The sequence below is a fragment of the Doryrhamphus excisus genome, linkage group LG22 (assembly GCF_037039965.1).
Source record: "Doryrhamphus excisus strain RoL-2023G ecotype Guam linkage group LG22, RoL_Dexc_Guam_v1.1, whole genome shotgun sequence".
Taxonomy (NCBI): domain Eukaryota; kingdom Metazoa; phylum Chordata; class Actinopteri; order Syngnathiformes; family Syngnathidae; genus Doryrhamphus; species Doryrhamphus excisus.
In genome coordinates this window covers 7,330,502-7,345,451 of record NC_136378.1, presented here as the reverse complement: position 1 = coordinate 7,345,451, position 14,950 = coordinate 7,330,502, and the positions used below count along the sequence as shown (strand labels likewise).

The 14,950-nt window shown below is 43.1% G+C and overlaps 1 protein-coding gene across 3 annotated transcripts; it reads left to right on the top strand.

Moving 5' to 3' along the window:
- Positions 1-1,538: 1,538 nt before the first annotated feature.
- On the top strand, positions 1,539-13,623 carry fgf16 (fibroblast growth factor 16). 3 transcript variants are annotated; one of them, XM_078788204.1, is made up of 5 exons: positions 1,539-2,051; positions 4,487-4,590; positions 12,428-12,669; positions 12,900-13,017; positions 13,438-13,623. In XM_078788204.1, exons 1-5 carry the CDS (start codon positions 1,679-1,681, stop codon positions 13,480-13,482), a joined length of 882 nt encoding a protein of 293 aa, XP_078644330.1. In that variant the 5' UTR covers positions 1,539-1,678; the 3' UTR covers positions 13,483-13,623. The 3 variants fall into 3 exon arrangements, 1 of the variants encoding a protein (XP_078644330.1); XR_009120917.2 differs by lacking the exons at positions 1,539-2,051; positions 4,487-4,590; positions 12,900-13,017; positions 13,438-13,623 and adding an exon at positions 10,969-11,203 and having other exon boundaries at positions 12,428-12,572; XR_009120918.2 differs by lacking the exons at positions 1,539-2,051; positions 4,487-4,590; positions 12,900-13,017; positions 13,438-13,623 and adding an exon at positions 11,520-12,050 and having other exon boundaries at positions 12,428-12,575.
- Positions 13,624-14,950: the final 1,327 nt, after the last annotated feature.

Sequence of the window (14,950 nt, the reverse complement as noted above, 5' to 3'; positions counted from 1 at the left end):
GCAATGAAGCTAAAGGCTTATGACGCTGGGTACAAATAAATGCAGGAAATGATTTGGAATAAAACGGAAAATACACGTCAAGATAAAGCATCTCATCAAACATGTTGTTAAAGTTATGACGCTGCTCCCAGATGGAACTGAGTACGATGCTAACTTGCTAATTGGGTAAAATTATTAAGTTTCATTAATGTTCATGTTAAAGGTTAAATAACTGTTAATACTGTACATTTGAATCTGAAAACCTGATGCGGCCCGGCTTCACCCAAAACCTAGCTCCGGTGGACCCCAGGTAAATTGAGTTTGAGACCCCTGCCGTATTATAGAATTTTCTCACACAATCATCAACATGTTCTCACATTTCTCTCAGAAAAGTGAAATTATTAAGTGACTCTCGTGTATTTCACTCCTCCTAGTTCCCTTTTCTGTAGTGTTTTTGGATCCTTGTTAAAACTGCTGCAGTACTCCTGTTGCGGTCCGCTTAGAACCCAAGATTCATTTATTCTGTACAGCCGCATTACTTCTGAATTCCTTCAACGTGTCCAAAAGTCCAAACTTTTGTGAGACTGTGAGCTTCCTTCTCTGACTTTTGGGTGTAGAACATTGTAGGTTTTGTCCGGGGTACTTTTACAAACATACAACTAGCTTGCTAGCTTGCTAGCTTGCTCGCTTGCTAGCTTTACTCTACGCAAGGAGACGGAGATTGATTGACAATCGTCTACAGCCAATCGGGACGCAGAAGACAATGGGCGGTGCAGACAAACGTGCCACAATGGAATTCTTCTTAAAGGGCCAGGCTCCTGCCTGTTTAGCCATTCATATGTTGTCAAAATAAAAATTCGAAAAAAAGCACTAAAATTGCACACACATGTAAACAAAAACGTGAAGCAGTAATAGCAGTTGACCGTAATAGAAGGAGGCAACATATGTTCGTTCATGTAATTCAATTAACCACATTTGGTTATCGTCCAAATGACTGTAGGTGAAGGTGTACCTAATAAAGTGACTAATGTTAATGTAAACAAACAATGATCGGATATCCAATCACGTTTAAATTAGATGAAATGAAAGTTTGATCAGCAGAATGAAGTTGAGGAAACTTGCTGAGCGGCTTCTACCCCTCCCTCGTTTACCAGTAGTAGTGCAAGTGGTTAAAGCTGCCGCAGTGTTGCTGCCGCACATTGCAAACGTTGTGCAAAGGGGCGAGGAAGCACCTGCTTCCAAAGAGAACGAGGAGGAGGAGTAGGAGGAGGAGGAGGAGGAGAAGAAGAAGGAGGAGGAGAGAAAGCTTGCATGAGAAGCTCCAGTTGTTGGCACTGACACTTGCGCACAAGCTTGGATTGCACTGAGAAATATGCACAAGTTATTTTCATCATCTTGTTGGGAAATCGGGAGGTGTGACCCCTCCAAAAAAAACCCGCAGACTGCATTAAATGATGGATTGTCTTTTTTTAACAAGGCTTTGAAACCGCTTCAGCTACACTTTCACTCCTCTCGGTGAAGACTTGGAAGCTCTCGGGAGGAACTTGTAGACATAAAAGTTGCACCAAAAGGTCCACGCACGAAGTGAGGTGCGCGTAAGAAGAGGATGCCAGCCAGGCGTGGCCAAAGTGAGGAGAATGCGCGTGGAGGATGTATATAATGGAGTCTTTTCCTTCTCATTAGCAGACATATCAAACGGATGACCCCCAGCACTGAGAGGACTTTATTTCATCTTTTTCTTGCTTTTAAGATTACAACACTTTCAATGCCGTCGCTTAATTTGACAGCCGTGCACACAATGGCGGAGGTGGGGACTTTTATAGGAGCACTCGATTTGGATTTACAAAGTTTTCCTGCCTTTGGGAATGCGCCCCTGCAGCCGGAGTCTCCGCTGGGCTTGAATGAGCGCCTGGGTCAGATAGAAGGGAGACTCCAGCGGGGGTCGCCCACAGATTTTGGCCACCTCAAAGGCATCCTGAGGCGGCGGCAGCTGTACTGCAGGACCGGCTTCCAGCTGGAGATATTCCCCAATGGGACGGTGCATGGGACCAGGCAGGACCACAGCAGGTTTGGTGCGTATTTAACTGCATTTATTTAGGAAATCATACGCGCAAACTTTAAGTCTTGGGGAAGGGGGGGTTGGACTATAAAGGCTCCAAAAACCTTATAAGTAAGTAAACTATATTTTAGTAGTATTCTCACTAACAGCATTTACTGTCTGTTTGGGGATTTTTAAAGTCATGTAACAAATACTTTTCAGAACAGGGACATCAAAGTGTAGCCCGGGGGCCATTTGCGGTCAAATTAAAACAATTTTAACGAGTATTGTTTTAATTCAATATCAAAGTGGCATCCTGTATCCTTTTATTTATAAGTATGTTGAATACAGTATGGCTGCACAGTGCCCGAGTGGTTAGCGCGCAGACCTCACAGCTAGGAGACCTGAGTTCAATTCTACCCGTCAGTTTGCATGTTCTCCCCGTGCATGCGTGGGTTTTCTCCGGGTACTCCGGTTTCCTCCCACATTCCAAAAACATGCTAGGCTAATTGGTAATTTGGAGTCGCCATGGTTGTTTTGTCTATATGTGCCCTGTGATTGGCTGGCGACCAGTCCGGGGTGTACCCCGCCTCTCCCTCGAAGACAACTGGGATAGGCTCCAGCACCCCCGCGACCCTCTATTGAGGATAAGCGGTAGAAAATGAATAAATGAATGAATCTCATTAGTATCATATGCAAGTATATTTTGATGTATAAAGTAGTTTTTTCAAAGTGCAAAGTAGTAATAGATAAATACACATGCTGGTCTGATGAAGTATTCCAGATTATTTTTTATTATCAATATGAAATATCCATTATACGTATATTCAGTCAGAGCTTTTCTTCTTGTCACTCACGGGAAGAAAAGCATCAATCAGTATGATACATTAATTCGTACAGTTTTCCGAAAACAGGGGTGTGGTCTTATATTTGTGTCAGTATAGTATTTATACTACATTCATTCATTTTCTACTGCTTATCCTCACGAGGGTCGCGGGGGTGCTGGAGCTTATCCCAGCACCCCCTGTGGTGGCCAGTCAATCACAGGGCACATATAGACAAACAACCATTCACACTCACATTCATACCTATGGACAATTTGGAGTCGCCGATTAACCTAGCATGTTTTGGGAATGTGGGAGGAAACCGGAGTACCACGGGGCGAACATGCAAACTCCACACAGAGATGGCCGAGGGTGGAATTGAACCCTGGTGTCCTAGCTGTGAGGTAACGCTAACCACTCGACCGCCGTGCCACCTATTTATACTACATATTATACAATATGTTGTAGTATTGCCTGCCATTCATGCCAGTTATGTTTACTGGTGCAGCAACACAATGCAATGGCGTCCCAATAACATGAATATCCAATCGGTGTCACTCCAATCGTGCGTCACCATCATCGGCCGCAGGTGTCGCCACAAACGAGCGTGTAGCCCGCAGGTGCGAGAGCCCAAGCAGAACGGCTTCCAGGCTCAGCTTCCAAAAAACCGTCGCAAAGGATGGGTGGTCCCGGTGTTTGTCTTTGGCTGGACTGAACGTTCAGACATGGCTCTGATTAAAAAGGCCCACTGTCAGGGTTTGGCATCCCGCGTTAGCTCAGGGGAAGATGGGGCCCAGGTGGACGCATGCCGTCCTCCGCCAGCTGGATCCTCTCTGACTACTAACCTCTGCATCGCAGCATCCTGGCTTTTAATTTGACCGCTTGTTTCCCGCCCTTTGAAGTGCATTTAAGCTGCGCTGGAACTTCCTGTGAGTCAGCACGCAGCGCAGCTTCCTCATAAAGGTCACTGCTAACTAGTTGGCGCTTTATTTTGACATGGGAACAATCCGCCGGGGAAGAGGCCACTGCGTAGGTTACATAGAGTGCAGCAGTGATGTGATGAATTATATTATATTATAAATATTATCTGGACATATGTTTTTTCTGGTCACCTGTTGCTAGGCAGATTTCATAACTCCCCAATGGGCCATTCACTCATTCATTCATTTTCTACCGCTTATCCTCACGAGGGTCGTGCGTGTGCTGAAGCCTATCCCAGCTGTCTTCAGGCGAGAGGCGGGGTACACCCTGGACTGGTGGCCAGCCAATCACAGGGCACATATAGACAAACAACCATTCACACTCACATTCATGCCTATGGACAATTTGGAGTCGCTAATTAACCTAGCATGTTTTTGGAATTTGGGAGGAAATCGGAATACCCGGAGAAAACCCACGCATACACGGGGAGAACATGCAAACTCCACACAGAGATGGCCGAGAGTGGAATTGAACTCGAGTCTCCTATCTGTCTCCTGCATGCTAATCACTCGACCACCGTGCATCCCCCAATGGGCCATTGAAAGGAAATATTTTTGAATGGCAATTTACACACATTGAGAAATGCCTCTTATTTTATATGAAAAATGAAATTATTATAAATAAATAAGAATACTTGGTTGCTTATTTGTGGGTGTCCGTGTAGGAATCCTGGAGTTCATCAGCCTGGCAGTCGGTCTGGTCAGCATCAGAGGCGTGGACGCCGGACTCTACCTCGGCATGAACGAGAAAGGAGAGCTCTATGGGTCGGTGAGTCAGAACCCTCCTTGGTTTACTCACAACAACTGTGCTAGCAGAACATTTCCTGCAAAATAGACAATCTTTGAGGAGGGTTTTTGCAATGGGTCCTGAAAACCGCCAACGCTCTACTGTCAAATAGAGGATCTTTGACTAGAATTTTTGCAGTAGATACATACTGTATAGCAGAAGAGCGCTCCTGCCACATATAGAGGATCTTTGACTAGTGTTTTTTTTTCCTTTCTTGTCAAACAGAGGATCTTCGACAACTGTTTTTGCACTAGTGCACTCCTGTCTGACTGTATATAGGATCTTTGACTTGCTTTTTTGCCAGTACATCATTGAAACACAAGAGCACTTCTGTCACATATAGAGGATCTTTGACTGGAATTTTTGCAGTAGATACATACTGTATAACAGAAGAGCGTTCCTGCCACATATAGAGGATCTTTGACTAGTGGGTTTTTTTCTATCTTGTCAAATAGAGGATCTTCAACAACTGTTTTTGCACTAGTGCACTCCTGTCTGACTATATATAGGATCTTTGACTTGCTTTTTTGCCAGTACATCATTGAAACACAAGAGCGCTTCTGTCACATATAGAGGATCTTTGACGTATCCTTAAAATATGTAGTGCACTAATGTCACATCGAGGATCTTTGACTTGCTTTTTTGCCAGTAGATCATTGAAACACAAGAGCACTTCTGTCACATATAGAGGATCTTTGACTAACCTTAAAATATGTAGTTCACTCATGTCATATCGAGGATCTTTGACTGACGGTATTGTCATATCTTTAGAACCTACGGTGCACAAACATCATATAGAAGATCTTGTAGCTTTTTAAAGCAAAGGAGTGCTCTTATCAAATATAGAGGATCTTTGATTAGTGTTTTTGTGGTAGATTATTAAAGGCACCAAAGCATTCCTGTAGAATGTGGTAGATCATTAAAATAAAAGGGTGCTCCTGTTACATATAGAGGATCTTTGACTTGTGTTTTTGCGGTAGATCACTAAAACAACCACAGCAGTCTTGTCAAATAGAAGATCTTGGACAAGTGTTTTTGCAGGAGATCATTAAAACAAAAGAGTGCTCCTGTCATATAGAGGATCTTTGATGAGTACTTTTTCAGTGTACTTAAAATCTGAAGCACATCCTTGCATTGCATTTAAAAACAACCACAGCACTCCTGTCAAATACAAGCTCTTGGACATTTTTGCAGGAGATGATTAAAATGGAGGAGTGTTCATGTCATATATAGAGGATCTTTGACTAGTGTTTCTGCAGTATCTTTAAAACCGACAGTGCACTCTTGTCACGTAGAGGATCTTTGATTAGTACTTTTTTTAAGTGTACTTAAAATCTGAAGCACACCCTTGCATTGCATTTAAAAACAACCACAGCACTCCTGTCAAATACAAGATCTTGGACATTTTTGCAGGAGATGATTAAAATGGAGGAGTGTTCATGTCATATTTAGAGGATCTTTGACTAGTGCTTCTGCAGTATCTCTAAAACCGACAGTGCACTCCTGTCACGTAGAGGATCTTTGATTAGTACTTTTTAAGTGTACTTAAAATCTGAAGTGCACCCCTGCATTGCATTTAAAAACAACCACAGCACTCCTGTCAAATACAAGATCTTTGACTGACATTTTTGCAGGAGATGATTAAAATGGAGGAGTGTTCATGTCATATAGAGAGGATCTTTGACTAGTGTTTCTGCAGGATCTCAAAACCGACAGTGCACTCCTGTCATGTAGAGGATCTTTGATGACTATCCAGCACTCAGTCCTACAGAAACAAATTTTTTGATTTGATTGAATGGCCATTTTCTTTCTGTCGCTGCTCAGTTAAAACCCCCAGAAAGAGTTTCTGGTAACATACACAACAATCACGTGGAATTGAACGTGTTATCAAGGCTTGTTGATGGGAAAGTGCGGTGAGACAAAACAATTATGTTTCTTTTTAAAAAGTCTCACACGCTCCATCTCATATCTGCGCCGCTTCCTGCCGACTCTCAAAAGCAGATCGACATGAGGTACTAGACAAGTAGACAAGAGAAAATGTTGTCAATCAAAGTTTAGCTTTTTAGAAGTGACCTTCGGAGGTGAACTTGATGCCCTTTACGGTTAAATATGGCAGCAAGCAGTTTGTTTACTTGTCAAGAATCCCCTCTTTGTCATGCCTGCAGAGTTGTTTTATCTCAAGAGAGAGGAAAGAGATGCAGACAAAGAAGTGGTGAGGAGGGGGGGCATGTGAGGGTTATGTGTATCAGGTGTCCTACAGCATTACCTGGGGGCCTCTCAAGGCCCACTACACCCCCCCCCTCATCCTGAGTATTTCAAACAGAGGCCACCTTTTTCTACCTTTAAGCACGCCCATTGTGTTGAGAGTGCAGATATTATTACGCCGTGCTATCAGAGTCTGGCATCCTGGTGCTTTGACCCCAGGTAGGAAATGAGGGAGGAGGGGGGAGCACACCTGACCAATATAGTCTGAATGGTCAGGTGGCGTATATACTCCAACACGGGGGTGCCTAAACTTTTTCCACCAAGGGCCACAAACAGATCAGCTGATGATTGGTATGGCATTTGGGGGTAAGACTTGGCAGGGTTTGGGGAGTTTGAGGCCCGCGATGTGATGATCCGCCAGGCAGCCCACTAAAGCTCCGGTCCCAACCCGTTGTACTACAGAACAGAGCCGTCCAAACGCATGGCTGACTGGTCTTGGTCTTCTTTCTGGATCTTTGACTAGTTCAAATAGAGGATCTTTGACTAGAATTTTTGCAGCAGATACATACTGTATAACAGAAGAGCGCTCCTGCCACATATAGAGGATCTTTGACTAGTGTTTTTTTTTCCTCTCTTGTCAAATACAGGATCTTCGACAACTGTTTTTGCACTAGTGCACTCCTGTCTGACTGTATACAAGATCTTTGACTTGCTTTTTTGCCAGTAGATCATTGAAACACAAGAGCGCTTCTGTCACATGTAGAGGATCTTTGACTAGAATTTTTGCAGTAGATACATACTGCATAGCAGAAGAGCGCTCCTGCCACATATAGAGGATCTTTGACTAGTTCAAATAGAGAATAGAGGTCCCAACCAGTGCGGATTTTGGGCGTATGGAGACCCTATGTAGCACTTTTAGTGCAGGAGGAACTTTTGTTGTATGCAAGGATGCGTCGGACTCCGGATGATGTGTGATGCGCCTGCCCTCTCCAACCACCTCTGACTCCGTGGTTGGTGCACATCAGTCAAGCTGATGTACTCCTCTCCGGGTACAGAAGAGGAAGTTCAGAAGGCAGGGATTGCGGCTGGAGGGGCCCAGCCGAGGCCCAGTATTAGGGCTAACCCGAGACTAGACAAGACATTTAGGAACATTTCTTAACGGATCTAAAATTACTGACACACAATAACCCGCACAGAAAGCTTTCTAGATCTTCCAGAATCTGCACCTATCCAGCTGTATTTGCATGGATTTCCAAAACATAACCTTTAACTCTAATTAACCGTAACCTTGTACTTTATCCACTCCGGTTTCTTCCCACATTCCAAAAATGTACAGAATATCTAATGTAGGCTGCACGGCGGTCGAGTGGTTAGCGCGCAGACCTCACAGCTAGGAGACCAGGGTTCAATTCTACTCTCACTGTGTGGAGTTTGCAGGTTCTCCCCGTGCATGCGTGGGTTTTCTCCGGGTACTCCGGTTTCCTCCCACATTCCAAAAACATGCTAGGTTAATTAGCGACTCCAAATTGTCCATAGGTGTGAATGTGAGTGTGAATGGTTGTTTGTCTATATGTGCCCTGCAATTGGCTGGCGACCAGTCCAGGATGTACCCCGCCTCTGGGATAGGCTCCAGCACTTCCGCAACCCTCGTGATGGTAAGCGGTAGAAAATGAATGAATGTACTTTATCCACTTTACATATATACACGGCAACTCTGCAATGTTTTTTCCCATAAATGTGAACGTAATATTATATGATTGTATAAACAGGCAATATGGACGCATATTAAGTCAGTTTGGCATAATGGGGAAACATTAGCCCTCTGGTTAAAAGCATCATTAAAGGCATTGTGTTGAATGTCAAAGGGTCTACTGTGCTGCCCGAAGCAGGAAGAAAGGCTCTTCTACTTCCACCAGACCTTGACGAGCTGATAAGTTAGTGTCTAATAGGACGCCGGTGCAGTCATGTGCCCTCAGGGTGGTGTTTACACACAACAGCACCGCACAGCCGATCATCTCAACTGCTCCTTCACAGTCGCTTAGCTTGACGTGCAAAAAGGGTAGAGAGTGGCCAATCAACCAATCCCAGCAGCAGGAGGAAACAGACGATCCGATCCTCCCCCGCGCCCCCGCTTTTGCAGGGGTTCTCCCTCTGTTACGGGATTGGTACAGAACAACAGAGCCGTCCGAACTCATGGCTGACTGGTCTTGGTCTTCTTTCTGGATCTTTGACTAGTTCAAATAGAGGATCTTTGACTAGAATTTTTGCAGTAGATACATACTGTATAACAGAAGAGCGCTCCTGCCACATATAGAGGATCTTTGACTAGTGTTTTTTTTTCCTCTCTTGTCAAATAGAGGATCTTCGACAACTGTTTTTGCACTAGTGCACTCCTGTCTGACTGTATATAGGATCTTTGACTTGCTTTTTTGCTCGTAGATCATTGAAACAGAAGAGCACTTCTGTCACATATAGAGGATCTTTGACTATCCTTAAAATATGTAGTGCATTAATATCATATCGAGGATCTTTGACTTGTTTTTTTGCCAGTAGATCATTGAAACACAAGAGCGCTTCTGTCACATATAGAGGATCTTTGACTAGAATTTTTGCAGTAGATACATACTATATAGCAGAAGAGCGCTCCTGCCACATATAGAGGATCTTTGACTAGTTCAAATAGAGGATCTTTGACTAGAATTTTTGCAGTAGATACATACTGTATAACAGTAGAGCGCTCCTGCCACATATAGACGATCTTTGACTAGAGTTTTTTTCCCTCTCTTGTCAAATAGAGGATCTTTGACAACTGTTTTTGCACTAGTGCACTCCTGTCTGACTGTATGCAGGATCTTTGACTTGCTTTTTTGACAGTAGATCATTGAAACAGAAGAGCACTTCAGTCACACATAGAGGATCTTTTTATATATAAAAATATAGAGGATCTTTGTTGCGGGATTGGTACAGAACAGAGCCGTCCGAACGCATGGCTGACTGGTCTTGGTCTTTTTATCGCTCTCACACACGCTCTCACTTGCTGAACCTGCAGCCATCGCTCACGCTGCGCTGTCAGGGTAGCTTTTAGAGACGCTTGCTGTGGGTGTGTGTGTGTGATTGCACGCCTGTTAAGCGTTCATGTCGCATTACGGGGAGAGAAATGATCTCCCCCGCCTCACACACACAATGAGAGTTCAACAGGTCTATGGAGCGAGTGAGGAATGCAAAGTGAAAAGTCACCCTTAATGACTAGCCCTCCTCTTGTCATAATGAGCCCCTGCCTAAATGAGTTTCTGCTGGTCCGTTTCAGCCTCCATGTTGCTTAATGACGCCACAGTCACTTGCTACACTTGTTTGAATCAGACGTGTGGACTCCAGTCAAAATATTGATGACTTTGGATTTGACTCGGACTTTAGTCTGATGACTTGAACATATTTTTTCGGCAAATGTGATTTTTGGTGGAGGAGAGTACTGCACATTGTCCTCGCAGATTAAACATGGATACTGTGTTGGCAAACGTTGATCTACTGCATTACCCACAGTGCTTTGCAACCAATTTGGCCATTTTGTCCTAACCCATCTGCAGTCTTTTGAGAGTTTCGGGGTATTTGGGACTCAAAAGTGGAAGCACGTGTTTTGTGTTCTCACTGTTGACAGGTCTGCTCCACCCAAAGTCAGCTTCTGAGCTTCAATGCCGTGGCAGTGGAGCTCTAAAACTTAAATGTTTTTTTCATCTTTTTTTTAGCCTTGATTAAAAAAAAGAGCTGCGTTTATATTTCATTGCTCATCTATTACTACTTTTATTAAAATAATGACGGGGATTAGCTTATAATTATTTGAGTAAATGTTAAGTAATTGATAAGCCTACTATATTGATATGTTATTACATATACTCACCAGAAGAGGGTGCTACTCACAAACCACACCGAGTCATGTTGACAGAATAAATCATTCATTGGCTGTTCAATTGTGCTCATTTAAAACAGTGAGATGGGAGAATTCTAAATTAACAAACCTATAATCAATTACTATAAAAGTTAATTTAGATGTTTTTACGGTATTTTTTTGTCTCGGCCTTTTACAGCATTGCATGCAAACAATATGCAAATTAGATTATGACGTCGCCCAGAGACGTCTTGCGACTTCTAGGACAGCCAATAGCAACCTTTCTTACTGAAAAGTTGGCAACAGTGCACTGTATGCGTTACTGGGCTACAAGCTAGTAGGGAAGTGGTGCATTTCCTGCTTTGTCTACACAAGAAACCAACAAAACAGTTACCGTCACCATTGTTATTGTTATTTAAGTTTTATGGGAAACTATTTAAACGGGAGGATGATGGAGTAAAAGTGCAGGATATATGAGTTTCCTGTGAAAAACCAGAGGGTTGACAGGTAAAAGGAACTTGTAAGTGTCTGATTATGCTAAGAGGACAGCTAACTGTGTTAAATGTTACTTAGAAAACACCTTTTCCTGGTGTTTTAACGCAGTGTTTCACAACATTTATTGTGTTAGGATACATATCTTACATGAGAAAAATCTTACAGCACACCATCAAACAAAAATGTAAAATATGAATGGCGACAGGTTATTGATGTACCTTCTGCGAATTAGTGGAATTGTTCTGCCTGTCACTAGACGTCGCTGGCATAGTGTCATAAACATTATTTGTAGTAAATGAATCAAAATTTTTGGACGAATTTGGTGATCTTGGTTGATTTCCTGCAGCGTATATTAATTCAATTAATGTAATGTTAATTGAACACGACTGACACCTACAGGGCTAAAAGGGAACAGCAATGGTCCTAATATACTGACGTACAAGAGTAGTCCGATCTTTGGCTTCGAATTGCGGCGTGATCCTGAATCGACAACGCTTCTAAAGTCATACACGACAGTTTTAAAGAGTGTAAATGTGTATTTTTAATCACAAAACGTTCGCATCCTTACCTTGTTAACTACACGGCAACCGGAACGGCAAATCACCTATATCGCTCGTACGTGACGTCATCAGTGGCCGACTCAAAAATGCTAACAGACCGTTTTTAGCATAAAACAATTATAGTTTACGGTAAATGTATATAAATTAGAACTGAAACAAGATACATGAAGATTTAAGGTTACTTTGTCGAATAAGTTACACGATATCATGAGTTATTTCTTGACTTCAGTAGCGTTTGACTACATTTGGGTTATTGAGGTGAGAAAGTGTCATGGCAAAACAGGGCGGCGGTGTTGAAGGTAAAAAGTTAGCCTAAATGTTAATTTGTCCCTTTCATTCATTATTTGTGTGTATTTTTATATACTTCATGTTGTTTTTATTGATGTACAACTATAAAAAAGGTGTTGTGTGTTAACATTTTGGGCTTTTTAGAATGTATTAATGGGATTTACATGATTTATTCTTCTGTTAGCATCTGTTGGACTTTCTGGAATAAGCTAATGATGCTAACCAAGGTTCCACTGAATCAGATAGTGGTGATACAGCATTTTGGCTTTGAAAAAACACTTAAAGTATAGTAGTAATACTAGTGTAGTGCAAAGAAGACACAAAGCCATGCATATTACAGCATGTGTGATTTTTGACGTGGTATAAACATGTTGTGTCCTCCTTGCAGAGGAAGCTGACCGCAGAGTGTGTGTTCAGGGAGCAGTTTGAGGAGAACTGGTACAACACGTACGCCTCCACCCAGTACAAGCACAACGACACGGGACGCTTCTACTACGTGGCCTTGAACAAAGACGGCTCTCCCAGGGAGGGCAGCAGGACTAAAAAACACCAAAAACTCACCCACTTCTTACCCCGGCCGGTGGAGATCGAGAAGATCCCTCAGGCGTACAGGGACCTCTTCCAGTACAGGTGACCAGAGTGTGGATGGATTTCCAAGAAGAGACGGCCACAGGGGAGGGTTATTTGCTCCAAAACTGTTTACCTTCAACGCCCCTCTCTCGGCTCGCTACCAAGCACTGATATAAACATTTCTGCATGTTCCTGGATGTTGCTTCATTGCATCTGCAGTGAACTCGACCACTGAGGACGCTGGAAACTGGTGCCACCTTTTCATGAAATAACCACTTATTTTTTCCTAGAAGCACTAAAAAAGCGGATGATTGCCTTTTTGAGACCGCTGAAGACATTGACAGACACACAGTTAATGGAGGAGGAGGCACATTCCCACATGGACTTAGAAGGCGAGGCAGGAGTCAGGTACTGGAAATGTCCTTACATGTAAAAAAAAAAAAACCATGAATGTGGGATTGATCCGAGAGCACTTAACTGCACATCCCATCTTCCTAGAAATCACATTCATGGCTTTTAAAATAAGATTTTAAGAGACAGTGAACGCCACAGCACTTCTCTACCTGTGCTTGTAAAGACGACGCCACTGACGTGTGATGTTCAGGTGTCAGGAAAACTTATTGGAGAAAAAAAAACACAGCAAGCAGCTGAGGGGGTACACATGGGCGATCCTATTTATGAGATGTACAATATATTTATTTTCTACATATAAAGTATAAATAGAAATCTATATATTTATTTATTGCAAAGACTTTATTTTGTAATGAACTTGAAAATTATTTGGATCGTAGATTCTACTGAAAATTACATCATTCGACCGTTTTTTAGACCAAAGCGGCCTTGGCACCGCTGTCGCTGGTGCTCGGGTTCTAATGAAGAAGAGCAATTGACAGCAATGGAATTGTCCTGCGATGCGACAACGTGCAGCGGGAGTATTTGTGCTTGGATCCAAATTTCATGTACCGATTAAAAACCACATGTAGAACCCATGTGTCATTTTGTAAATTTATTTTTTATTGTGTCAGAATGGGGGCGGCAAGGTGTTCGAGTGGTTAGCGCGCAGACCTCAGCTAGGAGACCAGGGTTCAATTCCACTCTCGGCCATCTCTGTGTGGAGTTTGTATGTTCTCCCCGTGCATGTGTGGGTTTTCTCCCATATTCCAAAAACATGCTAGGTTAATTGTGCCCTGTGATTGGCTGGCAACCAGTCCAGGGTGTACCCCGCCTCTCACCCTAAGACAGCTGGGATAGGCTCCTGCACCTCCCGCGACCCTTGTGAGGAAAAAGCGTTAGAAAATGAATGAATGAATGAATGACATTCTAAAAATACAATTAAACCAGAAATAAAACAACATAAAAGGGAGAAAAAAAGCAGTGATTTTAGGAGATTTTTTAATGTAATACGGCTGGCCGGCTGCACAGACACCAAGTGGTTAGCATGCAGACCTCACAGCTAGGAGACCTAAGTTCAATTCCACCCTCCAATTCCAAAAACATGCTAGTTAATTGGTGACTCCAAATTGTCCATAGGTATGAATGTGAGTGTGCATGGTTGTTTGTCTATATGTGCCCTGTGATTGGCTGGCCACCAGTCCAGCACCCCCGTGACCCTTGTGAGGAAAAGCGGTCGAAAATGAATGAAATATTTCACCTGTTGCTGTGAAATGCTGCATGACATTCAACTACGACATGACCTACGACCCCAGGTGTGTCCCAGGGGGGCGTTTGCTTTCTGATTGGCCCTCAGCACATTCTAAAAATACAATTAAACCAGAAATAAAACAACATAAGCTGTGATTTTAGGAGATTTTTTTAATGTAATACTATTGACCGGCTGCATGGAGGTCGAGTGGTTAGCACGCAGACCTCACAGCTAGGAGACCTAAGTTCAATTCCACCCTCAAATCATCTCTGTGTGGAGTTTGCATGTTCTCCCCGTGCATGCGTGGGTTTTCTCCGGGTACTCCGGTTTCCTCCCACATTCCAAAAACATGCTAGGTTAATTAGCGACTCCAAATTGTCCATAGGTATGAATGTGAGTGTGAATGGTTGTTTGTCTATATGTGCCCTGTGATTGGCTGGCCACCAGTCCAGGGTGTAGAAGACAGCTGGGATAGGCTACAGCACCCCCTCCCCCCGCCACCCTTGTGAGGATAAGCGGTAGAAAATGAACGAATTAATACTGCTGGCCTTTTTGATTATTGTGATTAATACAACACTGGCATGTAAACAGGAGTTCAGAACATGAGTCAAATGTGTTCTAACAACATAGTGTTTCTTGGTGTGGATTTTTCCTCCTTAAAAGCTGACATTGGGTTGATTTTCTAGGATTATATTGTAT

Bases quoted from the DNA above. Each gene is read 5' to 3' on its own strand.
- fgf16 (XM_078788204.1), top strand. From the start codon at position 1,679: ATGACCCCCAGCACTGAGAGGACTTTATTTCATCTTTTTCTTGCTTTT. The intron at 2,052-4,486 runs GTGCGTATTTAA...GTGTCCGTGTAG, and splicing joins GCAGGACCACAGCAGGTTTG to GAATCCTGGAGTTCATCAGC. The intron at 13,018-13,437 runs GTACTGGAAATG...ACCGTTTTTTAG, and splicing joins GAAGGCGAGGCAGGAGTCAG to ACCAAAGCGGCCTTGGCACC.